General features: G+C 38.5%; 1 protein-coding gene across 2 annotated transcripts in view; it reads left to right on the top strand.

The window, feature by feature from the left end:
- trappc9 (trafficking protein particle complex subunit 9) overlaps positions 1-27,906 on the top strand; it is a 212,070-nt gene that overhangs the window by 69,919 nt on the left and 114,245 nt on the right. For both annotated transcript variants that reach the window (XM_008421345.3, XM_008421346.3), the window contains 2 exons: positions 1,022-1,140; positions 26,399-26,541. In XM_008421345.3, the coding sequence (XP_008419567.1) occupies positions 1,022-1,140; positions 26,399-26,541 (262 nt within the window). The remainder of the gene's footprint in view (positions 1-1,021; positions 1,141-26,398; positions 26,542-27,906) is intronic.

Below are 27,906 nucleotides of genomic sequence, written 5' to 3' on the forward strand. Positions count from 1 at the left end.
TTTACCAAAGCTAGAGTGAAAATAGGTTCGATATCATTCATAGGTTCTAGTTGGCTTTAGAATAATAGAAGCCAATGTCATTTCTCCAAAGTTTACATACTGATTTCAGTTGATTCTCTGACACAGGTATGTCAAACACATTTTCATTTTTGGGCCACATCTAGATTGTGAATGTCCTCTAAGTACTGGTTGTGGCAGATTGTATTTAAAAAAAATTAAGCTGAAATATGTACTGTAACTTTTACAAAAATGTTTTTTGTGTATATCTTTTAAATTGTCATGGCTCTACGCGCTGCTCAATTTAATGGTCTGTCTTATGCAGTTTTTAAAAAATAAAAGTTACCTTCAGCATCTTTAATGGACTGTTGATTTGTTAATAAATAGATAACTTCTTAAAGATAATTTGGAGCATATTTTCATATTAATGCAATATGGCATTGTGTAGATGAAAACTGATCAATAAAATAATAGTTAAGCACATAAACATTATCTTGAGATTCTGCATTAAAGGGTCACATTAAAAGCATGAAGGCCTTGAGTTTGAAACATATGCTCTAACACCTCCATGTCACTTATTGTGCTATTTTTGTTTTACATCAAGATTATATAAAGGAAATCTAAGATGGTACATAATCTGTTGTTAAAGTTGCACATAAATTTTTTTAGGAGATTAATACTAATAGTTTGGTCAGTGTCTGAGAAGCAGGTAGACATCTACAACTTCCTGTTGGATCCAAAGCAAACACTGTGGGATGGATCTCTTATGCAGTATGGAGTTAATCGTTATAAGGGGAGGAAAAAAGAAAAAAAAATGCTTTTGAGAGAAAAGATGGATAGCCGAAAGTGACTACATTCATTAAATAATGAAAGTGATTCATCATGAAAAGCTCCTATAAAAGCATCATAGACAGCAGATATACTTGTGGAAATGCCTGCGGGGTGCTGAATAATAATCCTCATCTTTATGCTGTTTGTTTTTTTTTTTTTGTCTCTTCTTCTGTGGTTTTTGCTGTATGTCCAGATGGGATCAGCGTGACGGGTTTGCCGATCGCCAGTCCTCTTCGACAAGTCCTGAAGCCCAGGACCGAGACCAAAGCGTTGAGCAGCGAGTCCGGCAAGGCCGAGTACAGCCACGTCAAGGTAGGCAGAAACAACAATGCATGCACACAGCGGCGTTGGCTTCCATTTCTTGGAGAGCTGCAAAGTCTAATCCTGCTGCAGTTCTATCTATTTTGGCAAATGATGAATATCTCTGCTTAGAATTTTCCAGAGAACTTTTTGTACCTCCCTGTAAAAAGAGTGATGAGCTTATTTTGATGGTAATCTTCAATTGGCTCCAAGCAGCATTCTGTTCCTTCAATCAGAGCTCTGTGAACAGGGCGTCTGCACAGCCTTAAAAAGTCTAAAATTCTCCTATCTAAAATTAAGGCCTTAAAATGTCTTAAATTAATTTAAAAAAGTAATTCCGCTGCTAAATTTTTTTTTTTACTGTTGGTCTTAAATTTGGTCTTGGCCAGTCTGTTTAATTTTGTATATTTTATGTATTTTCTTTTTTCTCGCTTAAATTTTTTGTAAGGTGGAACTTTGAGTCACATACAGACATGTTCATTGCATTTTGACTCGAGATGGCAGAGGGAACCGCTATCTTTCTAAGTTTCCCATATGTCCTTCCTAGCTAGCTAGCTTTTTGCGTCTATCATGGGTAAGTGCAAATTTACCATCAGCCGGCTGGGTGGAATTTGTATGTTAGATTCAGATCTTAAATTCCACTCATAAAGGCCTTTAAATGGTCTTAAATTTGAGTTGGTGAAACTTGCAGAAACCCTTTGCGAAAGCATGGAGGCAAGATAGAACTGTGTTTCACTACATGGAGCAGATCTGAAGGGTTGGAAGATGCTTCATCATGTAGCACCCAAACGCCAAACCACCTGCAGTGATGAAGCCGGCATTGTTTTACCTTTCAAAGCCGGAGGGAGCTTTTTATTTCCACCGTGAATCATCATGAGAGAAAACAGAAGTAAGGTTTTCTGTTGAGATGTGCTGTCAAACGGTGTCTTACTTTTCTGGACAGTTTGACAGAACGATGACTAATAGATGAGAAAAAGACTGTAGGATGATTCAAGGTCAAAAAACAAAAAAACAAAAAAACTTAGATAACTTCAACTAAGAGCAGATTTATAACTTTTGAAATCTTAAATATTTTTCCAAAAATCATTTTAATTGAGAATATTTCATACAAATAAACATTATAATTTATGATAAATGCCATTTCTAGTCTTTTAGACTTCTTTGTGGCATTTTTGAAAGTTATATATCCTTATCTAATTTAGATATGAGGTAAGCATAATTACAGGTAAATGATATTTAAAAAATCTTTTAATACAGTTATTAAATGTAAGTGGTAAAACCCAAATTATGCAGCTCAATTACAGACAGACAGATATATTTCAGGAGTTCATATCCGTTTATTTTTGATGAATATGGCTCAAAGCTAATAGATCGAAATATGGTATTTGCAAAATTCTAACATCAAATAAGACCAACTAGAAAGAACTTTTCAGACAGAAATGCTGTATAATTGCCATTTTCACCATGATGGTGAAGACTGTGGACTTGGTAGAATGATGCTGATCAGCTGGATGGATGAAAAGCAGCCCGACATGCAACACGCCCAACATTACTCCGGTCATCGTCACCAGAGTTTGCAGAACCCCTTTGCTAAAATACTTTTGATTTTTTAACACCATTCAAACTGAAACTCACATAGTTCTTAAGTTTTCATCTTCTTGGAAAAACGCGTTTTGTCAAGTGATTGCAACTCGTAAACGTGACGCATAAAAAAAATGTCATTGCAGAGCAAAGATTCAACAATACTATAAGTTGGCTATTTGGTACAACCTTTATTCTGAGGCCAGTTTGACTCCATGCTGGTGATTCATTTTCACCCAACCTTTAACTTCCTGGCTGATATCTTTACATTTTGCTTAAATATTTCCACATAATGTTCTTCTCTCTTGATGTCATCTATTTTATGAAGGACTTAAAATAGATGACATCTATTTTATGTCATGTTCAGGCTTCAGCAAAACGGTTTGGTCTGATTTAACTTGGTGTGACTTTTTATTTGGTGTATGTAGACTTCTGGCTTCAAATGTATAAATACAGAAGATACCCAAAAAGATTTGTTCATTAATGAAGCTTGATGTAAGTAGAAAACAACTCATTATGTTGTGATATTAAGTTCACAAACAGTTTGGCAGTGTTCATAGCACCAGTTTCATGAGAAAGAAACTCAGAGAAATGCAAATGAATGCATCTCACTTCGTATTAAACACAACAAAGCCACATTTAATTACTCAGGTTAAGACCATCAATCCAGTTTAGTGGACCACTCCAGTGGTTTCTCAGAAATTCAATACAACTTTTGTAAACGGTGCCAATTCATAACTAAGCTCATCTGCAGGCTGCTTCCAGAGAAAATGTCCAAGTCACTTTTAATGAAGGTAAAACAGAAAGAGACATTTTCTTTTGGCTAGACTTTCCAATTTTTTCCCTTCATTTTTTTGGCCATGCTAATTCACATTGACTTTTAATCTCTTCCCTATTTTGATGACACAGACTGGCAAGCAATTATTTAATGTCCTCAGATTAATAATTTTTCATCTCCAAACTTCTCCAAACACTTTTTTGAAACTATTACATTCCCTTTCCTTTTTCCCCCCTTCATTGAGCAAACTTTTCATATTTATGCACAGTTTTTGGGGGAAATAAAATAGCTTCTCTACTGGACGGTTAAATACATTTTTGTTTCACTGTAGCAAAAATAAAAGATTTTTTTTAAGCAAGGTAAAAGCAACTTGAATGTAGTTTTTGACTGTAAAACAGAATATCGCTTTAGCCATTTGCTGTTGATATTCAATTCAGTTGAAAAAACCCCAAAGGGAAATCAGAAACCTAAATGATTTTGACTATTGATTATTTAATGATTGATTGTAAACTAGACAATTAAGGCCCTGGTGTTTCAAATGTTTTCACTATTGTTTGGAAAAGAAAAGTCAATAATAAACGTGAAATGCAACACATGTTATGTATTGTAAATGTAAAATGACATTCCAAGTTGTGTGTGTCCTGGTCTTTTTCTTAAGATGGACTTAATTCTGCTCTGGGGTTAATTGTAGTTTGACATCAGCCTGCTTGGAAAAAGAAAGTTTACGCAGATCGTCTCTATGCAATGTAGTTTATAATACAGTAAATTCACTTCTCCCCTGTGGATGTATTACATAACATGCTTGGCATCCACCACCTATGCTGTGACAAACGTGGCCTTTGTTAGAGGCAAACCAGGCATTTTAATGAGTTCTTAAGCTTACTAGAGGCAGCGTTTGACTGGCAGCGGGGCTTTTCAGAGCAGAGTGCAGCGCTGCAGCCTCGGCTAGAATCAAGCTAATTCTGTAAAGACTCTAAAATCTACCCGAAAGCTGCTTGTAAGAACATGAACACCTTCTCTTTTAATGTTGTTTTCTGTTGTGGAAAGAATTTTCATCTCGTGTCGTCCTTACTGCAGTAAATACTCTGTGTTTCACTTCAGTCTACTGGACTAGTGTTGGCATTTACTGGACAGAAAGCCACAACACTTACACATAATGTGAAGAAATGTCTTCAATATATATAGTATTCATAGTATACTCTATGGCATATTTTTTGTAGATATCTTGTTCTAATTTTTTAATCTTGTAGATTCTAACTTTGATTAAAAAAAGAGCTCCATTTTCATTCTAGAGTTAGAATGAAAATGGAGGTTTTAACTTAGTTTCCGGTTGCTACCTCACTTGCAAAAACAACTGGTCAAATGGCTGATCCCAACCCTGCTGTTATATGGAGTCTAAACACCAAGGATCAGATAGTTTTTTTCCACTTAAACCTCTCCTTTTCTCCACAAATGAAAAATCCCAACATGATTTATTCTATGACCAATTTCCCCATATTTATCAAATGTAATTATGTGTTTATTACTGGCCTTTCCTTGTAAAGCACCGTTGGAGACTATCAGTATGTAAAATCAATCAAGAGTGATCTGCAACCAGCACAGGAGGAGGCAACATGTTTATGTCCCTGACCTTTCATCGCTCAACACGAGCGCCTGTTCCTCAGTTCTCCCACAAGCACAGCGTACCAGTGGGCTTGAGAAATGCGGATGCAGTCGGAATGGGATGGATTTGCCTCAGGTGAAAGGAGTCTGGCTGTTTTTGTTAGGTTTTCCGTTGTATTCACCTTTTTTCAGTTGCTCACATCTTAGGAGACGTCCATAGCTTCTTTTAACTTTTTTTTTTTTTGCCTCTTCACCATAGCTGTGTTGTATGTCACTTTCCATTTCCCTGACCTCAGTTGGAGAACATTTGGGCCTCAGGGTCTTTGGCGGTTATACTGGGGCTCCAGTAGCTTTATTACAGCCATCGTCTTAATCTTGAATACCTCTCATTGTGGTATCACAGCAGGGTTTCCATTGACCACATAGCTATGCAAAATGGAATTCCAAAATAAATAAATAAATAAATAAATAAATAAATAAATGCCAATTTTGAAAAAAAACTCATGGTTTTTGATAAAGTTTTTTTGCTACGATGAGGTGGTTTTTCAGCTGTTTTGAAGTTAACATATTTTGCTTAACTGCAATGGAAACACTTTTTATCACACGAGTCACATGATGAATAGCTTGATGTTAGTTCTGGCGGAAAAGTTGAGGTCGACGACAGGAAGAGATAGGAGGATGATGGAGCGGCATGTTTTTTTTTAATCTAATAAACTTATTCACGTATTAATTACTTTGTTAGATTGCGTTTTTTCTACATTAGCAGAATATTGACAAAGCTTTGCTCACATTTGTGACGGAAATGCAGCTAGTGAGTGTTGTGGGTATTTTTCTACCTCCAAATCCATCATCCTAGGATTTGTGAGTGAGAGTAAAAGTAACCATAATCCCACCATTGTAATTTCCCTCCTCTCACCGTACGTAGATGGTCAGTTTTCAGTCTGACTCATTCACTTATCCCTCTGTGGAGTGAGTATCTTCACCAGACACTGACTTTTGTTTGGGCGAGTTTCAGCGGAACCCATTATATGGAACAGGAAGGCGTATTAAAACATTCGCAGTGATTATCTTTAAAACCCCAACTGTCCCTGGTGCTGTAAAGCTGCTTCTAGATCAGTTTTACCATCCCCTTTTGTAAGCCCTCGGTTTTACATGGTGGAGATCGCTGTCGGAATGTGGAAGTACACATTCCTCTGAGGCAAACAGAGTGAGAGAGACGAGGCTTTTACTGGCCATTCCCCTGGTACCAGCTCTTAGAATGGACCATTCTCTGCCTGACCAGCAAAACCCTACATAAAATACTCTCCACAGCTCCTGAACTCATTTTACCAGCCAAAAAATGTTATGTTTTTTATTGGGATGTAATGTGTCAGCAGAACACAACACGGTTTGTGAAGTGGGATGCAAGTTCTTCTTGTGTTTAACAGATTTCTTTTTTCCGGAGCATTTATTTGTATTAAACTGAGCCAGTCATCAGTTAAACTGTAACCTTTTTTTTTTTTATCTAGACACCCGTTTACGTGACACCAGTTTCCACCAGATCAAGATCTCAGAGTAAAACTTTTCATTAACACCCCCCAACAGGTGTGAAAGCACACATGCAGAATGCGCAGATGACAAAACCAGTCATGTGTAGTATAGTGCTTTGTTGTGCAACTTCATCTGTTCAGTTCAACACAATTTCTGATGAGGATTATATGTTTTACATGAGAACATTGTTAATTTGGAAACAGAGACGGGTTACTGTTCAGAGTGAGGTGGAAGCTCAGGGTAAAAAGCACATGCACATTAGATGACATGTTAAAATCACAGCGCCCTACAGTGGCCTGGCATCACCACAACAACTCTCCTTAGGTGTCTCGGTGGTTCCGTCTAAAAGGTAAAACTTTTCTTCAATTAACATCTGAAAATACTGCCAGTTTCCAGGCAACGGTTTCATATATACATAGCCTGAGTCAACCAGGCTATGTTTACTTTTTTTCATTGGGGGAAAAAAGTATTTTTTGATTTGAAATGAATGGGTCATATGGAGTGTGAACAAATTTGTTCCGAATTGTTTTATATTTTTTAACAATCCCAAAATATTCAAGTAAAAAAAAAAAAAAGAGAGAAACTGAACAAAAGATCTTTTGAAATTTCTTTCGACAGTAATTAAAAGAGAAAAAAAATCCGGTTTCTGATGTGGAATAAATGACCAAAGCCACACATTTATTCCCACTTAGATTTAAGAGAAAAGCAGCATTTTGCAGAGCGTGTTTGGAACTCAGACATTTAATTTATGCCAATGTCTTGGCTGTTGAAGCAAGGTCACCCTGGGGGCAAACCACGGCATGCTGGAAGAAGTCTCCAAGCCTATTGGGGTTTTCACAATTAAAACTGACATGTTTGTTTACACAGTATGTCTTGTTTAATGACTTCAAAAGTGTTACTTTTTTGCCTCTAATCAAATTACGTTCTTTTAATATAATAAAATAGATTAGACTTCAATGTGTGCACATTTGAAGACTGAATATCTTTATTTGTGACTTCAAAAAAAGAAGGGAAAAAAAAGTATGAGATAAAAACAGTGAGATCTCACTTTAGAAAAAAAAACCCAATAAGCAAATTTGGAACAATAAATCCTCCCACTGTGTGCAGAAAGGGAGGACTGTGTGTTACACCAATAGAAGCTGCTCACACATAGAGCACATGCAGGCAGAGTGTTGAGAGAGTGTTGTTGGAGAGGAGGGAGGAGGGCAGAGCTTCTTGAGGCCTAATCAAATCCAGTGGAGACAGAGGCAGAGTTGGCTGCCTGCCTTGCTGCTATTTTTAGCCTCAGTCCTGCCGGTGGCACCTCAGCTCTCTTCACACATGCACATCTAGACTGGTGGTGCAGATATTTATAACTGCCACAGCTGTGGGCACAGAGTGTGAAACTTCAGCCAAACAGCCCCACGATGTTCTTATTCTTGGCTCAGGGCTGAAGCTGTTTATTCTTTAATCTCTGCTTTGTCTTTTTTTTGTTTGTTTGTTTCACCTCCAACTGTACATTCCACTTTTAAGTATTGATTTGTAAGGGGATGTTCTTTAACAATTCAGCTGCTGATGCTCTGCCTCGAGAACAAGGACAACTTTGAAGTTGAAAAACACTTTTGTTTTTGACTTTTCCTGCCAGCGGTGGTGGCATGTTCGCCGCAGGCCGCCAGAAACACATTCAGTAAGGTTGATTGTGTGTTAAAGGCAGAAAAATGTTGCTATGTTATCAGTGGATTGAGATTCTTGCCCAGCTTTAGGTTAACATATGGAATCAGTACAAGTTTTGTTGAACCTAAATGCTTTTCAGATTTGTAATTAATCACAATTAAATGAAAATTTACACTTTCTTTAATGTAGAAAACTGAAGCTTTCCTCTGTTAGTTAGAGCCACTGCAGACTTCATATGAGGCAGTTAAATACATGGGGCCTTTAAAAATCCACATATTGTATAAAATCTTTATTCACACAGTGAAGTCCATAATCAGAACCTTTGGTTGTGTTTTGATTAGTATTAAAAGTATTATTAATCAGTATTTCTGAGTAATGTGTTGGTAACAGGAGATTATTTCACTGGAGGTTGCTGACCTTCCTTCGTCATTCAAGCCAATACTAGCCACATATAGTCAATAAATTAGAATATACATCCCAATGAGACTTGTTTGTTGTTTGCTTATTTCCAAAGGGACTATGCACTTTACATAACATGACAGAGTTAGCCGCTAAAGCTAGTTCTCCTCTGTAGTAACTCAGGGTCCAATCAGTGAAAATACAATATATTATGGTGCAATACAGGCAGGTTTACAGACTTTCTTCATCAAAAATGAGAGTAATAACAACCAAAAAGTGTTTTTCAGTCTTAAAATTAACATGGTTACACATTTAAAAGGAATAGTCATTTAAGCCTTAGACCAGGTATTTAATACATGCCACCACCTCTGGTAGGAAAAGTCAAACCTTTCATTAAACCCTCTTTTCTGTTTTTGAAAAATTATTTTTTTTTATCTGTCTGATGTAATATGGTCATTTTAAGTGTTATAGAAAATCTTTCTAATTAACATAAATAAAGGTTTTCAAACATCCATCTGTGTATAATCTCTGAATCTATCTGTCTATATATATATATATAGACAGATATATATATCTGTCTATATATAGACAGATATATATATCTGTCTATGAACCGGTGAGGTTCATAGCTGGTGAAGCACCGCCTTAATTATAATCGGATTTGCAAATCTAGACCCCCTGCATGTTATTGTTTACATAAGGAAATTTTGCGCATTCATACAATGCTGAAGGGTAAAAAGACCATTCTTTAACATGTGATGCTTAACCATGCCGCCGCCGCAGAATAATTTCGTTGTCTCAATCAAACTTAGACATGTAGATATTATTAATTTCGTGCTGTGCTTAACAGCAAAGGGAGAAACCATTAAAGTAAAACTCAAAACCACGTCTTTCTCGCTCTCTGTATCAGCGCAGCTACTGTATGGCTAGATCGCTGTTACTGTTTCTTACTCTGCAGTTGTGGAGTCACAATGTCTGGGATCATGAGCGCCCCCTGCGGTGAGGCAAGAGAACTGCCTGCCTCACCTCGAATCTGTTCTCTGCCGTTTCTGATCGCTCCTCAGCAAACAAAACACGTTACACACACAGTTGGTGACAATAAAAACATAGTGCATTAAATACATAAGCTAAATTATGGAAAATTTGTTCATACATTAAATGTTTTTAACCATTTTATTGACGGCGTACAGACAGGAGGAGCATGCTCCCAGAGAATGGCAACTGGTGCAGTTAGCGAGAGGTTGCGCAATCCCAGGTGAGGCTCAGCTCGCTGCTGCCTCACCTGCTTCGCTTCCAAGCATTTGAATGGGAAAATGTGAAAATTCAGCGATTTTGAAGAAAAAATGAATCAGATTTGGTTAAATTAAATGAAAATTAGGTACTTTACAGTACAAACCACAGGGTGAAAATATCTTTATAAATGATTTTATTATTATATATTATTTTCCCTGACCGCACATCACTGATATATATATATATCTATATGTATATATATATATAGTGCCGATCAGGTTTTTTCCTGCCGATACCGATTCCGATCACACATGAGGGCCAATCACTGATACGATGACATTTTTTTTTTTTTTTAATCATAAACACTACCGATTACATTATGTGGAAAAAGGAACCATGAATTCACCTTAATTTAGACAAAAACTTGTTTCTAATAACTTTTTCCAAGAAGAAAACTGAACAAAACAGGCATTCTGCAAATTGTACTGCTATATCTGTAATGCTATCTTTAACAGACTGATAAGATATGAAGGCTCTGAAGAGGCTAAATAATAATAAGAGTCAAAATAAAACCTCTCAACATTGCCAAAAATATTCAAATATAAAATTTAACATTCAAAGGCAAATACAGGATCCATTACAATAAACAATCCAGAGTTACTGAATGAAAACTTCCTGATAACATGGCGGCTAGCTGATTACTGCTAGTTCTGATTGGCTGTTTCTGACTGAGCGGAGTAATTATGCAGAGATTGATTTTTTTTTTTAGAGATCATCTGTCTCATGTTAGGACAGCGAAAGTTTTAATACGTATGTAAAATGTATTTTTTTAAGTTGGATGCTGCAGCTTTAAACAGAGGTTCGGTGTGAGAGTCACTACCAGGTGGAGCAGAAGCGGCGCTCCGTCTGAAATATTACTACCTGTAGCGCGTAGCAGCGGTTCAACAGCGAGAGCAGAACCACATCGCAGTTTGAAGACTTAAATAATTTTGTGGGTTATTTGTTTAGCTTTCTGACCGTCATGCTAATCCGGGTGAGTGTTTGTAGCTGTGCGCTGCTTTACCTGCCATCTGATCCTCCATATGTCTTTTTTACAGCAGTGAGCCTCTATGTAGCCAAACTCCGTCAAGTATGGCATTGTTTTTATGCCATATTAGATTCGTTATGTTGATGCATTTTGACGTGCTTCAATTTTCCACCGCAACACGCAAACTTCCCTATTCACTCAGTGCGTTAAAGTTCAACATCGCTTAGGATTTGTTGCTGCGTGCTCGCGCAGTGTGAAGGAAAGAGGAGACCAGCTGCACAGGCAGGCTGAGAAATGAGATGCAGGTGATCGGCAACAAGCGATTGTGATCGGCGATCACTGATCATAAACTTTTTCACGGAAATCGGCCGATTATGATCGGTGGCCGATCGATCTCTAATATATATATATATATATATATATATATATATATATTACAGGTCCTTCTCAAAAAATGTGCATATTGTGATAAAGTTCATTATTTTCCATAATGTAATGATAAAAATAAAACTGTCATATATTTTAGATTCATTGCACACCAACTGAAATATTTCAGGTCTTTTATTGTTTTAATACTGATGATTTTGGCATAAAGCTCATAAAAACCCAAAATCCCTGTCTCAAAAAATTTGCATATCATGAAAAGGTTCTCTGAACGAGCAGTTAACCTCATCATCTGAATCAACAAAGTAACTCTAAACACCTGCAAAAGATTCCTGAGGCTTTTAAAAACTCCCAGCCTGGTTCATTACTCAAAACCACAATCATGGGTAAGACTGCTGACCTGACTGCTGTCCAGAAGGCCATCATTGACACCCTCAAGCAAGAGGGTAAGACACAGAAAGACATTTCTGAACGAATAGGCTGTTCCCAGAGTGCTGTATCAAGGCACCTCTGTGGGAAGGAAAAAGTGTGGCAGAAAACGCTGCACAACGAGAAGAGGTGACCGGACCCTGAGGAAGATTGTGGAGAAGGGCCGATTCCAGACCTTGGGGGACCTGCGGAAGCAGTGGACTGAGTCTGGAGTAGAAACATCCAGAGCCACCGTGCACAGGCGTGTGCAGGAAATGGGCTACAGGTGCTGCATTCCCCAGGTCAAAGGTCAAGCCACTGTTGAACCAGAAACAGCGGCAGAAGCGCCTGACCTGGGCTACAGAGAAGCAGCACTGGACTGTTGCTCAGTGGTCCAAAGTACTTTTTTCGGATGAAAGCAAATTTTGCATGTCATTCGGAAATCAAGGTGCCAGAGTCTGGAGGAAGACTGGGGAGAAGGAAATGCCAAAATGCCAGAAGTCCAGTGTCAAGTACCCACAGTCAGTGATGGTCTGGGGAGCCATGTCAGCTGCTGGTGTTGGTCCACTGTGTTTCATCAAGGGCAGGGTCAATGCAGCAGCTATCAGGAGGTTTTGGAGCCCTTCATGCTTCCATCTGCTGAAAAGCTTTATGGAGATGAAGATTTTATTTTTCAGCACGACTTGGTACCTGCTCACAGTGCCAAAACCACTGGTATTACTGACCATGGTATTACTGTACTCAATTGGCCTGCCAACTCTTCTGACCTGAACCCCATAGAGAATCTGTGGGATATTGTGAAGAGAAAGTTGAGAGACGCAAGACCCAACACTCTGGAGGAGCTTAAAGCCGCTATCGAAGCGTCCTGGGCCTCCATAACACCTCAGTAGTGCCACAGGCTGATTACCTCCATGCCACGTCGCATTGAAGCAGTCATTTCTGCAAAAGGATTTCCAACCAAGTATTGAGTCCATAACTGGACATAATTATTTGAAGGTTGACTTTTTTGGTATTAAAAACACTTTTCTTTTATTGGTCGGATGAAATATGCTAATTCTTATCATTACATTATGGAAAATAATGAACTTTATCACAATATGCAAATTTTTTGAGAGGGACCTGTATATATATACTATAATCTCCAACCTTCCATTCATCAACAAAATTATTGAAAAAGCTGTTTAAACAGTTAAATTGCTTCCTGACAATGACCAAGCGCACAGTTTCATATGAAAGGCAATGTTGGAGTGTTTTTTACTCAAAGCAGTTCAAAAGTTGACAATGATGAAATTACTTTTCTGAATTAATTTTTGAATTAAGACCATATTATCAGGGTTTTGATCATGCCTGATAGTTTATTAAGGGCCTGTACAATCAAGGTATAAAATAGCTACACTATTTATCAAATCAAGTGTTTAACAAAACATGTTACCAACATGATGCTGTAATTTTAGCTTAACCAGAACATGTAATTCTCACAGTCACTACTTTCCATCCAGTATCTGTGCTCTGTAGGCTACAGAGAGTAGATGCTGTGATCATAAATGGATTAACATAAACAACAACACAATTACACAACCACCAGCAACCTGACCTAGTGATACAAGGCATGGCATGTCTGTGCTTAATGCTGATTGAGCCAAACGTACTGTCTGAATGTTGCAGCAGAATTCGAAAAATATCAGACAAGCTAATGTTTCTTTATGACCTGATAATGCCCCGTTTTCATTAGCCTGTGTGGATTGTAGCCTCAGGTTCCGTTCTAAACTGATGAAATTCTCTTTCGCTGCAGTAAGGTCTGATGTGTTTTGCACTCAGACATGGTATTCCTGACTCCTTTGCTATAATTAGCGACTATTTTAAGGGTGATGCTTTCTTTTATAGACCATTTTATCAAAACATTAGCACACCATGTTCAAAGTGTCTTAATTCCCCTTCATTCCCCGTTCTGGCGCTCTTGTGAACTTTAACTCGTCTTCACCACATCTAGACGTATTGATTGGCACCTCATGTTAGTAAGTGGTCCAATATCTGTAATCAATAAAACTGGCAATTAGTGTAAATTTGTATTGGAGTTCTTTTATTCATATCTTCATGTGCTGTAAACGGCCACCATTTTGGTGTAGATTCTCTCTGTAAGTCAAGTGGAAACTGAGTAAAAATCAGTTTGCTGAGTGAGACTTTCCCGACTTCTGGATGTCTATCAGGTTGCCTGTTGGTGCCAAAGCTCACTTTAGTTGTAAACAAGTCAACTGTGTTTTACTGTTGCTTTCTTCTGTTTTATCCCCAGAGTGAGGCACACACACACACACACAGAGAAAGGCTGGAATAAAAGTGATGATTCAGTTCACCTGTGATTAGGCTTGTTGTACGTCTGGCCTTATCGACTTTGACTGGTCTGTCTTGATCGATAGTTTCAGTCTCCAGAAGCTCAATTCAACTTTTAGTACAACAAAGGCTTTGCTAATGTTTTTTGAGAAGGTTGTAGGTCTGTGATCTTCTTCCTTTATGACCCCGTGCATTATGACTTCTCAAGACCTGTAAGACATCTATCAAGACCTTACAGAAACAAATAAAGAGAGGAGTCTGTTTGCTCTGCCAAGGTCACCTCGGTACAGATCTCCGCAGTGCTATTTGGAAACCTTTTTGAAGATAGACGGACGGCTGCTTCGGTGAAAGATACGGTCTTATTTAACATAAATGTCTGCACAGATGCCTCGGATGGGACAACAAATGGACTTAATGTCTCATCCATCCTGTCTGAGTCGTGCAGCATGCCGGTATCTGTCGGACTCTGTTTGTTGTTTTGGCATCCAGACCGAGTGTCTTTGTCTGGACTTGGCTGAGAGAGAGAAGACGGAATGTGGGATAATTACGGGAAATCAAAATGCATCACCACCATCGTGATGTACATCAACATATTTTAAAGTATGACATTTGTTTCTTTCAATCTCTTTAATCAGATTTTTTAATTTACCTGCTTGTCTTAGACAGTCCACTGAAAACGTGGGCCAGTGAAGCTGTAATGTTACTGCTTCGCTGTTTGTCGGATTACAGGTGTTAGTTTATTTTTTTAACATTTCTCATTGTAGAGGAGAACGTTCCCTTTGTCCTTACTGTTGCTACATGTTTTATTTGAGAAGCACATTTCTTCATCCATCATCTATCCCTGATGTCCTTGCAGGATCATGAAGGGGATTGTGCCTACCCCTCGTGGTCATTGGGTGAAAGGTGGGGTACATGTCGGAAAGGTCACCAGTCCATCAGAGGGCAACAACCATGTACACACACATCCACCCACACCAGATCATTTAAAAGTTTAAATTATCAGTGGATCTCTTTATATTGCAATGTTTAAATAAATTCATAGCTAGCCTCTCCAAAAACTCTAAAATCAGCTGCTGCTTTTCTATTTAATTTTATCAGTGCCTGAGCCAAATGACTGAGGGATTGTTTCAGTATTTTATCTTCTCTTCCATTCACTTCATTTGTTACTTGTTTTGGCCAAACAGTATCTTGTTGAGGAAAATCTGACTCGGCGTTTGAGTGGCATGACAGACAATGGCCTTGAAACATTTTCACATTACCGAGTTAAACTCTTCTATGTGTCCTAATCTGATTATCATGAGTTCATCTATTGACACCAGAGGAAAAGTACTGTGTGATACACTTGTGCATTAGAGTTATGGAGCAACATGATTTGTTTATTTAATTTAATTTTTATCATAAAACTGTCTTTCACCACTATCACAGCACACTACATATTCTTGAGTGGAGTGCTGGACTGTTAGGTCTCCAGGCTGTTACTTCCAAATTATTTTCTTCCTACTTCTTTTTCTGTCCTATTTTAAACCCATTGTTTTATAAATCTGCACCTTAATAAATCTTCCTTCCTATTGCTGCTCTGTTCTTAGGAGGCTATTGTGTTACGCAATGAAGCCTCTTTTTTTTTTTTTCTCTGTAAGGTCTTGTCTTGGCTCCGTCGTTAACTACCTTGTGGCTTACTCATTTTCTTTCACATCATTTAGAATATTTTTTTCAATTTCCAACATGGAAATCAATACAACCGGTGCGAGCTCCAAGCCACGACACAACATGAAAATTGAAAAAGTTGTAAAAATGATGATACATGCCCTTTAAAGTTTGAGCAAAGATTCTGCTTTGCATTTTTCTTGCAAAGCCGGCTTTCTGGAATAGTTTATATTTAGCTTGCACTTATGTGCTTTTTTACCTCGTCTCGGTAAAGCTGCATGTTTTGCCTCACCTGAGAAATGTTTGGATTAGAGCATGTTTTAAGAGATTTGCTAGATTTGCTTCGGGAGCCAGCAGACCTGGAGGCCTGCCTGGCTTGCTCTTAAAGTTCTGGCAGTGAGTCAGCTTGCTGATTTTTATTTTTTGCAAGTTACGTTTTGGATGACAGTCACAACAGGCAGGGAGGAACCTCATCCTGGCAGCAACAACAGCCTGCGTATTGCTCATACAGTATAATGCTCCAAGTGGACGTGTAACCACAGCACAGCTCGCTCCCCACTGACATGTGGAAGCGTCGTCACGGTGCCAGAGCACTGCAGGCTCGTTTCTCTAACTGATGACCAAATGAGCTGGTCCATTAGGAGCAAATACCCACAGGCATCTTAAACGTATTAGTCCTCCTAATTACCATTTAGGTAAAATGCGCAGCTCAAACGCCGCAGCAATCGGCAAAGCAACAATTGGTGCACTTTGTTGCTCTGTGGGCTTCCAGGATTTCCTTTTGAAAAGCAACAAAAAAAAATCTGGTTTTTTTTTTTTGTTTGTTTTTTCAATGCAATCCTGGGCATTCACTCATAATTCTAAATGCTGCAGTCAGAACGTGTGCTCAAATATACTGGATGAAGGTATGAAGGAAAAAGAAGGTGGAACATAAACCACTTTAAATGACTACTTCTTATTTTTTTCCTTTTTGTACCGGTTTCCCTGGGACATTGTTTGGACTGGAAAAGCTTACTGTGGTATTTTTTCCCCATAAAGAGCAAAACAGTAAAAACTTTGAACATTCTTTTCAATAAGCACATTCTATTCAAACCTATTACTACACCAGCACCAGCTGTGAAGGTTACACAGCTACTTTATTGTGCTATTCCATATAGCTTTAAGTTTATGAATTGAAATCAAAATTACAGTAGATAAATGTTGGATATCTTAACCTGTAATTAGTTTATTTCAGTAGCAAAAGGAATAATTGTTTTTCACTTACTGCTAAAAGCAATTAAAGTGGCAATATCCTGTAAAATAAACTTTTTGAGCTTTACATTATGTTAAAATGTTATTTCCCCATCAAAAACGTACATGGAGTGTTGCGTTGATTTGTTCATGCATGTTTGAGAAATCCTTCAATCTCCCATGGCAACCATTCAGCTGTGCAAAATGCCTGGGTGGACCTAGCTCCACCTCTGAGGCAAATCTCCTCCTTGGAGCTGGAGTTTCTAACCATCTGAGCTTCTGCTTCCCCGCAAGACCCCCACTCAGCTCCTTCAGACTAGCCAAGAAATTTTAGCAAACAACTGGAGGAACTGTGCATCTCATTATGGGAGCTACTTCTCAGAGCAGCGCTGGTAAAAACATTGAAGAGTTAATAGAGGAACCATATTGGTGGAATTTCAGAATGAGCAGGAGTTTCTTAGAGACAGAGGTAAAATATCGAGGGGTTAAATTATGAAACCAAATTTCTTTTAAGTGATATTTGTTATATATAGCATTTTTTTTATAACAACTGAAGGTTACACAGGTACTTTATTTTGCTATGAAATGGCACTATATGGAAAATACATGATACTGCCTCTTTAAATTATGTTTCAAGACATTACAGTATTGCAATGAAACTGTTGTATATTTACCACAGGTTATTAAGACACAATGATCTAATTTTAATTAACTTGCTATAGTTAATGTTTAACTAGATAATTTACATACTAATCTCACACCTAATTTAGAATCACTTTTTGTACAAGGTACTAAAAATGAAATCCAGGAAAATCCCAGATGTTCAGAAAGTTTAGTTTGCAGCAACATTTGCGTTGCTGTATGTAAGCTGGCGGGTGAAGCGATCAGAAAATGAAACATTTTTTATTGCTCTCTGGACCCATGTGAGAACCGGGCTGAGCGCCGCGCCACATGATGCTGCTAACTCAGCTGGTGTGTGTCCCAGCTTGCTCCAGAGCGCAGCGCACCATCACAGCTAGGTGGTGTTGGAGGTAAGATACGTGTGTAAGTGTGTATATGCAAATTTACTCGCCCACTCATGCATCGCAATTCAATTTTTCTTTCTTTTTTTTTTTTTTTTTTTTTTGGAGTGTGTGGCTTTCACCTGCGCTTGTTCTGTCTGTTCAGGTCGTTTCACTTCTCTGTGCCTGCCTGACTTTTGAGATACTGTAGGAACCGTAGCAGAGCCTGGAAAGTAGCTGTTCACCAGACAATTGTACATTATATACTAATAAAAAAAAGGGAGGCAAGTAGGGGTCATGCAGGGTTCATGATGGATCTGACCATCCGTTGAATTTTTAAAAGCTACTTAACTTCCATCTTGAACTCCACTGTTCTGTCTAAGTCAGTTTATACACTTTTATTTGGACTTAAAAACAGTTTTTTTAAGAAAATTTAATTCATATGAAGTACGAAAATCCTGATTTAGCTCTTCTCAAATATCTAAAAGTGCTTTCCAACAATTCAAATCTGTTGAAAAGACAGTCTGGGGAATATGAACCTGCTCACACGCCGAGTTAGCTTTAAACACCCTGTTGCCAGCGGAAACGTATTAGTCTTATAAATAATTTGTGTTGAGAAACTCCTGCCTATTTTCTTAGCTATATCCTGTTGGTGTTATTTATATATTTATTATTTTTTTTTCCTTCTCCTGGGTCAGACTAGCCACAGATCGGAAATTAATCAAATTGCAATGTTGCCATTTTATTTGTTTTCCAACTTATTAAAGCTACAAATAATCCCTATATTCAGCATATTCAACACTGCAGATGTGTGCCTGAGATAAGACGTTTATTAGTTGAGAATTGTGTCTTGAGGGAACACTGTATTGTGGCATTCAGTATTTGAGGACAATAGCATTAATCCAAGCCCTTTTCATTGTTACCAGTCTTCCAATCAGACAGCCTGGATTAAGTTGTAAAGCAGTGATTATAATAGTAATATTTCATCACTGTGTGAGAAAACTAAGTGTCCCTGTTGTGAATTAGGTATTCTAACATTCACTTTACCTCTCTGGGAGTGCAGCTGCAAACATTACCTGCTCACAAGTTACAAGAAAAAAACGTCTGTAGAAACCTTTTCCTTTGGAATTTTCTTATGTTGAAGTTTAAAGTTGATCTTGTTTTTTCTCAGGTTGTTTCACTTCACTCAGTTTTTTATGATGGTATGTTAGGACCAGTGTAGTTAGAAAAAAAAGGAGTTGTGCATTTTGACAAAAAATCTTTTGAGATGAACCTGAGAAATTCTTCTGGAAAAACAAATACATTTCTGAGCTTGAAAAGTCAAAAAATTGTCAGACATATTTTGAGATTTATCTAAGAAAATTTCTAGAAAAAACGTTGACATTTGGAAATTTGAGTTTCAAAAGTGTAAGATCTTCAACTTTTGAAACAGAAATTTTATTGCTTTTTCAAGAAAATTTCCAAGATCTTGAGTTTTTTGGCAGAAATGTAGATTTTATGGCCACAATACCGCATTGTAGACTTTCACAAGTAATTATATTGGTCAAAATCTTTCCGGTCAAGCTGAGTGAAGTGAGTTTGAGCTAATATTTTCATGCTACACATATCTCAATACGCCAAAGAACCACAGGGGAGATCCAGAAAAGTGGAGCTGGGGTGTTGGCTGTTAGCTGGTGCTCTGAATTCTCTAAATGGACCCATTTTACATTTGAAATACCAAATAAAGTCGCTGCCTCTTCATCTGCTGACATCTTAACTAATTTCAGTTTCCTGATGCAGTGAAGCACAATTCACTTAGGAACATGGTTTAGATCGTACTGTGGACTATTTGTGTATTTTTACTGTCTGTGACACTAAATACTGTGTTATAGCAGTTTAGGCAGACATGTCTAAATGTTCCTCTGGTTCTTCGAAAGCTTTTGGTGCAGGTAAAGGTGTTGCACCATGCTGTGAATCAGAGTCCTTCACTGTCAGCAGCTGTTTGCTATTTTGGTCTTCATGTGCCTGCTCGTTACTGAGCATTTTTAGACGCTCTGAGCCTCGTCACCTGTCACTTCAGCTTGTTCTCCGGCTCTCGTTCTTCAGCATGCAGTAGTTATTGTGAAGTCATTACACCGCGCTGCGGATCTGTCTTCACTCCTCCTGAAATCTTCTCTCGTGAATCATTAACTGCACAACAGCACAGCAGCAGTACGACAATACCCCGATGCCCAGACTCACACGCGCTTTCTACTGGAAAACACATTCACTAATGGAACCAACAGAAGCTTTCATCTCTGCTGCAACTTTTTTAATGAAGTGATTATCAATGAGTTTGATTCCTTGAATCAGTGGTGCTTTAAATGTCTGTAATCAATTAATTAATATCAATTAATCACATTTAATCAAAAGCTATACATCGACAAAATAACAATTTCAATTCAAAAACCCTTTTTGCTTCTAAATGATTCAATAAATAGACATACACACTCAACAGCAAAGACGTTAATTTTTAATATGTTGTTTAGGTTATTTAACCACCAGATTGGTGCAAATGAAGAATAGCACCATAACGTGATGTAAAACACACAAAAAAAGCTGATTTTACATAATACTGCCCCTTTAAAAAAAAAAAAAAGCTTTCATTTTCTTTCTGTTTTGCTGACATGCTTGTTTTGGTTTGTCAAATAAAATCCCAGTAAATCACATTTAAATTGGCGGCTGTGACATGATAAAATGTGGTATGAATACTTTTGAAATCAAATTTCCTTGTTCCTGTATTTTTCCAAATCCGTCAACCTGGTTTCCAACCTCCATCCGAATGGAGAAGTGAGCAGAAAGTGTTTGTCTCATCAGCTGATTGACTGATGCGATGCAGGCCAAGCCTCGCTCCCAGTGAACACACAGCATCCCACAGTCCTCTGGGTTTTCTCCATGTCCCACTGGAGCCGGCGCTGCCGGTGCTTTAACAGCCCTCCTGGTGCGTTGCTCACTTCCCAGCAACAAGGCAGATGCATCCCAGGAAAGGGTCAAGAGCATTTTATGGACGATTAGACCCACAGAACTCCATTTCATCTTCTCATCAAAGTATACAGCGCTCCTCTGAAAAGTTGCTGCTTAAGCACCAGTGCTAGTTTGGTTAAAGAAAAAATAAACTTCCTGAATTTAAAAGTCTATAACACTGAATAACATCAATTTCTTTTAGAGGGGGAGACAGATTGTTTCATCTTCAAGGTTGGAAAAAGTTGCAAATAACTGGATAAGAGGGCTGGGCGATAAATCGATTTTATCAATCTAGATTTTTGTTTTCTCTAATGCACTCCTCGGGTTTCCTCTATTCAGAGAGACGTCAGCGTGCACAAGTTTTTTTTTTTTTTTACAGCTTCTATTTATTTGGACTTTTCAGATCAACTCTACTTCAAAATGTAAAAGTCAGGCTAAGTTTTTGTAAAATATGAGAAGTCCTACATTTTCAAGAGTACAGTTAAATAATATAAGAATAAAGTCATATGATAGTCTTTATATCACCAGAATAAAATTGTAATATTAGGTGAATGAAATTACTTTATGAAAAATCCAACACAAAAAATAACTAATTTATTATCATGTCGTTTCTTTTTTTTTTTCTAACAAAATTTCATCTTTATTCTGCTAATATTATGACTATGTTCTCATAATTAAATATAAAATTCTTGGCGCCATTCCCTAATACTACATCATACAACTCACAGAAGGGATGATTGAAAATATTTGTAACGTCATTTACTTTTCTTTTTCAGATAAGAAAGCAAGAATTAAAAAAAAAATTAATTAAATTCAGAAATTGTATCTGCTACACTCTAAAAAGAAAATAGTTGAACCAACTTAATTGAATTGCTTCTGTAGGTAACAAGCAATTCTATTAAATTTATCCAACTGAATTTATTACATTTATCCAACTTAACCAATTCAGTATATTATAATCATCCAACTCAATTAGTTAATTTATTTTTTAACAAATTTATTAAGTATGTTTAAGATAACAGATTTAAGCCAGTCTTACACAAATCATTTAGTTTACTTAAGAAAAGTTGAGTTTAAAATAAAATCCATTTTATTTTAAAGCCACATTACCCACCTCTTCTGGATAATACATAAAAAATATTGTAATAAGATATTCTTAAGTTAATTTCAATAAAGGGGTGATGTTTGGTCTAGCTGTTTTGATTTTACTAGCATTTTTTTTATTGGTTAGACTGTATGAACCAAAGATCATCAGACCATTGTTTGGAATCATTTAATCTCACAGGTTTGCTCCATTTTCAGACCCCCACACCTTCACTTCCTGCCCAGATGTCACTGTGACGTTTTATCTTCGACTCTAGCGAGGAGCCGTGCGGCTCTGCCAAAATCTCCTCAGCGAGATGTGTCCCGATCTTTATCTTGTTGCCATTTGTTCACAAGCCATGGGTGGGAGCAGCAGTACTCACAGCGTCCAGTGGGCCCTTCAGTTGTCAAACATTTGTGCGGGGAAATGTGATAGACAGCCTTTTGTGACATTCTTGAGACGGGCGTGAAAAATGACAATAATGGGCTGTGGCATTTGAGGTAAAGGCCACCGCGTTTCACGTGTCAGGTCTCAGAAAAGCCTCGAAAGAAGGTTTTTCCATTAGCACTTGTTTGTTACTTGTAGGCATTTAAAACACCTAAGCTGTGTGCATTTCTCCAGGTTTACATCCATATATAAGTAGATCGCACATCATACTATTATGGGACTTCTAGGACTTTATTTGATCCATCTTTTGAAATTGTGGAATGATTATGCAACATACAAGTTCAAGAATTGGACACATACTGTAAGTTTGAATGTATTGTGGATTTTTTCAGTTCCACACAGATTGACAATTCTACAGATACTCTCATGCTAAAATTTGACATTTGAATTAATAGATGGTGAAACCCATAGACTTGGCAAGAGAAACCAGACGTGTTTTATAGCCAATAACAAGCGTCTGGCATAATTCTGTGCATTTGACCACTTCTGTTGGCAGAGTTGATGGAGTCCATCTAAAGTGGTTGCTCTTCTAGCTATGGTGATCGAGGTATGGAGACTTATTTTGGTCTTCTGTGTTTTCTTTTTTAAGGACCAAGGTATTACTGGTGTTTGAAGTCCTCTGAGCTTCCAAGTTCGGTGTTGACACAAACAATATTGAACTTATAAAAGAGTTACCTGGCTTTGAAACTCCAAGAGACTGGGCAATGAGTTTGTCCAACTTGCTATCTTTGGAGTTTAAGGCAAAGGCAACGTTAAGTATTCTAATTTAACAAACCATATTGCTATTATCATACATTGTACATGTAATAGTAAAGTATGCATACTTCAAAGTATGCTGGATGATAAATTGCCAAATTATTGCAATACACAATAACATTGTTGTTTTTGAGACTATTTTCAATGAATATATATAGTATATAATAACGCATGTCTGCTCTTGCAAAGACTTTAATAAACTATAATTTAGTACATAACACTTCACACTGGAACTGAGATTTTTTTTAAACATCCAAAACACAACCAAAAAACGATAAATAAAAAGGATTTTGAAGTCTCTAAACAAAATTGCCTTCCAAAAAATATTAATCATCAGAATGAAAATTATTGAGCTCATTTTTATTCGTCATGCAATCGATGATTAATTGCTTATTGCGACAGGTTTACTTTAGCCCTGAGTAGAATAAAACTGAGAAGTTGTCTTGTGAAGCCAAAATATCCGACCCTGTGGAATGAGTAACATCTGATATGAATTTATACATTGGACTGTATATGGAGCCTGTTGAGTTTCACATGCTTCCTGTAATGCTGTAAAACTCACATGTGCACCAAACATCCCCTGGTGATTGATGAATAACTAGAGGCAGTTTTAAGGAGCTAGTCTGTGGAACATCTGAAGAAGACTGTGTATTTAAATGAACTGAATTAACATGGTAAAGAACAGACAACATGATAAATCGCTAAAGTCCTACACACATTTTTTTATTTAGAGTAATAGATGTGTGTGGTCAGGTGCTGTTTTCCTCCAGCTTACTCCAAGCAGTGCCAGCTCATTACAGCAGGAGCTATTTTTAGCTGGGTGTGATTGAAAAAGGCTCCTGAGGGGCGGAGGAGCCACAGAGGTGGGTGGGGGGTTGGGGATCGAAAATAGGGGCCGCTCTGGCTCCAGTGGAGGAATCAGGCACGCCTGTGGCATGTGACGGCGTTGCCGAGACGATTCCTCGAGGGGGAACACGTTTTAAGCTTCCACTTCCACACCGGAAACCGCACAGCGCCGGCAGAGTCCGAAGGAAAATCGAATCCACGTTTATGATACAACATGTCAACAGCCTCAGCAGCAGAAAACACTGCTGCAGAGGAAACGCATTCATCCAGCAGGCGTCTTGTGTTTTTGTTTTTGCTAACAGTCGGTGAGAATTAAGCCAGTCTGTTGAAATGAGGCTGGTTGCTTTCATTCTGCCTCCAGCCCAGCGTGAGTTCGTCTCTCCGCCGCTGTGGAGGGCAGCTGTCACAGACTGACTCCACTGCTTCCCTCCAGGATCTGCAAATGTTTAGAGTGGGAATTTGTGTCTTCAACTTCCCATTGCAACCAGCAACTTTGATTCACTGGTGTTTCCCACAGCACCTGTTGTCACTTTATGACAGTAAACCTCGTTGTACCAGTAGCTGTTAAGTCGCAGGTTTCCTTGATTGTTTCTCTGTTGGTATTATTTATGTTTTAAACTGTCAAGCTTTTTTTTCTCTTTTTTTTTTTTTGTCTGAAGAGATTTTGCTTCTGGAAAAGCAAGGTCTCCCACCGGTTCTGACATTCTCTACCCTGCTATAATCCTGACGCCTTGTAGGAGGGTCTGTGTTCTTGTGTCTCACAGAGTTTAAAGAAGCAAAAGGCATTAAAAAGCAGAACCTCCAGCTTCTGACAGCGACGCAAACAGCAGGACGTCTGCTGCTGTTAGGGAGCGACGTGGCTGAGATAAGAAGTTCTCTTGCTGCTGTTACTCATTGCAGCTCCTTCTATGGATGTTGTGTGCACACACTAATTGTGGCCTGATTGCAGGGTGGTCAAATGTATGTGATATAATGAAAACAAGAGGCAAAAAACAGCAGTATACTTTAGTTTTCATATCCATATAGATTATTGTTGCAGTAAGTTTGACCTTGTCCACAGACGATTTTAGACGTGCGCAAAAGTTTTGTTGGTCAATCAGGCTCTGCATTCACATGAATTCGGCACTGTTTCAGCAGTGTGTTGCAGAAATCAAATTCCACTTGAGTTTAACCACTAAGTATCTTTGCCTTTTGCGGATCGTCCTATTCCATTTTTATTTGTCTTACACAACGTTCCAACTTCAATGGATTTGGGGTTGTATTAGACTTCTTGATTTATTCTTTTATTACAGAGAAAAATCTGACGGGAATCTCTGGTTTCCTCTTGACTGTAACAAATCTTCAAATGTATTGAATTCTTCTTCGTGGCCTTTACCGTCTCTGTGTCAAATTTCAGGTCATTATAGGAGATACTCTGAGACATTTTACTAAATGCCAAAAATATCAACCTCGTCTCGGTGCTGGTGGAAAGATCACAGGCGTGTCCCTGAATGGCACTTTCAAATATCAGAGCAAGTTAAAAAAGCAAAACACACGCGCACGCAGAATGTGAAATAAAGCTTTTCACTTACAAATAAGGGACTTTTTAGAATAGAGTTGCTTGGTTGACAGTAATAATAACTTCTCTGTGATGTGGCTGTCAGTGCTGTGCTCCGTCCGTTATGTTGTAATCGGCCGTATGCCCAGCAGCCTCAGAGTTGCTTCACCTTGGCTTCCGCCTCCCATGAAGAAGTGGATAGAGAGTAAAAACAATCAGGAAATAGGTGAAGTGTGTTGTGGGAAGCCACAGCCAGAGCCTCCATCAGCAGTATGCGTGGAGATGATATACGCTGCGCTGGAAGAAAAGCTGAACATCTCCTTCCCTGAGTCAGCTAGTGTTCCTCAACATAAACTGCCACTTCTAATTTCCCCCCACCCCCGTACTTCGCCCACTTGGCTGCTCATGACATTCCCCCCCTCTTCCATCCCTGCCTCCTCTCCACGGAAACGCCTCGGAGTGTCGCTGAGTGATTCCCCCTTGTCCATTTTCCCCCCATTACAGTGGAACGCAGCCAGAACAATCTCACCTAGGCCACCCAGCTGCCACCCCTCTCCCTTTTAAACCCTTTTAGGATTCTGAATCGTCCATTTCCCATCATTATACTTCCATTTCATTAAGCAGCACAATAGCAGCCTTGTGGTGCATTTATTATTTTCGCCTTGATGGCTCCTGTCTGGAGCAAACTTTGTGTAGATTGAACGGCGAGTAGCAACACGCTGCACGCGACCTCTGACCATTGCCTATCGCTTTAATGAGCTGCTCATGCGGTTCCACATCAGCCCTGATGTAACTTCCTTCTTCCTGTGCTTTGTTGCAGACTTTGGAGGCGGTGCTGAACTTCAGGTACTCCGGTGGAGCGGGCAAAGTGGAGGGCTACTACAGGGAGCTGTCTCTGGGCATCCATGTAGACGTGGAGCCGTCTGTGTTTTTCACCAGAGTTAGCACCCTTCCTGCTACCAGGTAACACACTCATGAATCATGTTGTCTGTTATGCTATAAGACTGAAGCGCTGGTAAACAGGTTAAGGTTTACTCTAGTTCCGTGTGAAAGAAGAATGTAAACGGCACCGATTTGTTATCTGACTTCATTAGCATTAACTTGGGATTTGTGTTTCCATCACTTCTAGCTGGCATTTACTTATCAGAAGGACTAGAGTTCATTTTGCTTTTTTCCGGAGCAGGAAGCAAAACTTCACAGCCGCGCTGTGAAGCCGGAAAAAAACGGTTGATCATCAATTGACATTTCACCATTTTTAAAGCAGGTGAACCACGAGTAAACTTGAGCTTGACACATAGCGTCATCCTTGTAAGCGGTCTTCAACATTTGAACGGTTTCCGATGCTTTTTTCCCCGAGCAGGAAGCAAAGCTTCAGCCGCGCTGCTCATAAAACTTCTTCATGAAGAAAAATGACGGCTGGACAAAACAGCTCTTCCAAGAAAATTCACTGCGGGTAGACGAAACCTTCCACATCAACGCTGCTTGGCACAGTGATTGAGAAGGTGTGGTTGAACAAATACCTAGCGGCAGAATCGTGTACTACGAAAACTGCATGTGCAACAGCGTCATTCTGGAAACTTTTGGGTACCCCTTCGTATCTCTTTTAACTGTTTGCATCTGTCACTGTCATTATTTTCAATGAGTTATTGCATGAATAAGCTTATTCGTGTGATTTTAATTTTGTTTCTATTTTAATGGAAACACCACAATTCCACAATTTAATTTTTTTTAACGTTAGTGGAATATTGACAACGATTTACTCACATTTGTAATGGAAGCTCGGTTAGTTACTTTGTGGCATTTTCTGTTTCCACATGAAAACACCGAAAATGGCTCAAACACGTTGCTATTACTCCCCCAGGCCTGTAGGTGGAGCAAAGTTTAGAGAATGGGACATGCACACTTTGTTGATGAACAACAAAGTGAGAGTGAAGTCTTTTGTACGAGTCATGACAAAGTCAAGCTGCTTCTCCTTGTCACGTTGGATTATTAAGCTAATGAGTTACAAGACGAGCATGTAATCAGCTGCTGTTGTTATGGGTAACGCATATGGCACATTTGAGGTAATAGGTCATGTTAGAGTTGTGTTAATATGTCAGCGTCAATGTCGCTGCACATAGGAATACTGGAGGGTGAACTTTTCACTGAGGAACTTGTTATAGATCCCCTAAAACTTTCCCGTTTTTCAAAAAATGCTTTAATGTCGACACAAATCTGACGTTTCATAATAGATTCTAGATTTTCCAAAAGCAGCTTTGATGCATATTTGGGACCCCAATGTGTCCCAATTTCACCATTCTTACTGTGTAGTTAAGTTTGGCAATGCAT

This window comes from Poecilia reticulata, chromosome 11 (genome assembly GCF_904066995.2).
Source record: "Poecilia reticulata chromosome 11, P_reticulata-male-v2, whole genome shotgun sequence".
NCBI classification, from domain to species: Eukaryota; Metazoa; Chordata; class Actinopteri; order Cyprinodontiformes; family Poeciliidae; genus Poecilia; species Poecilia reticulata.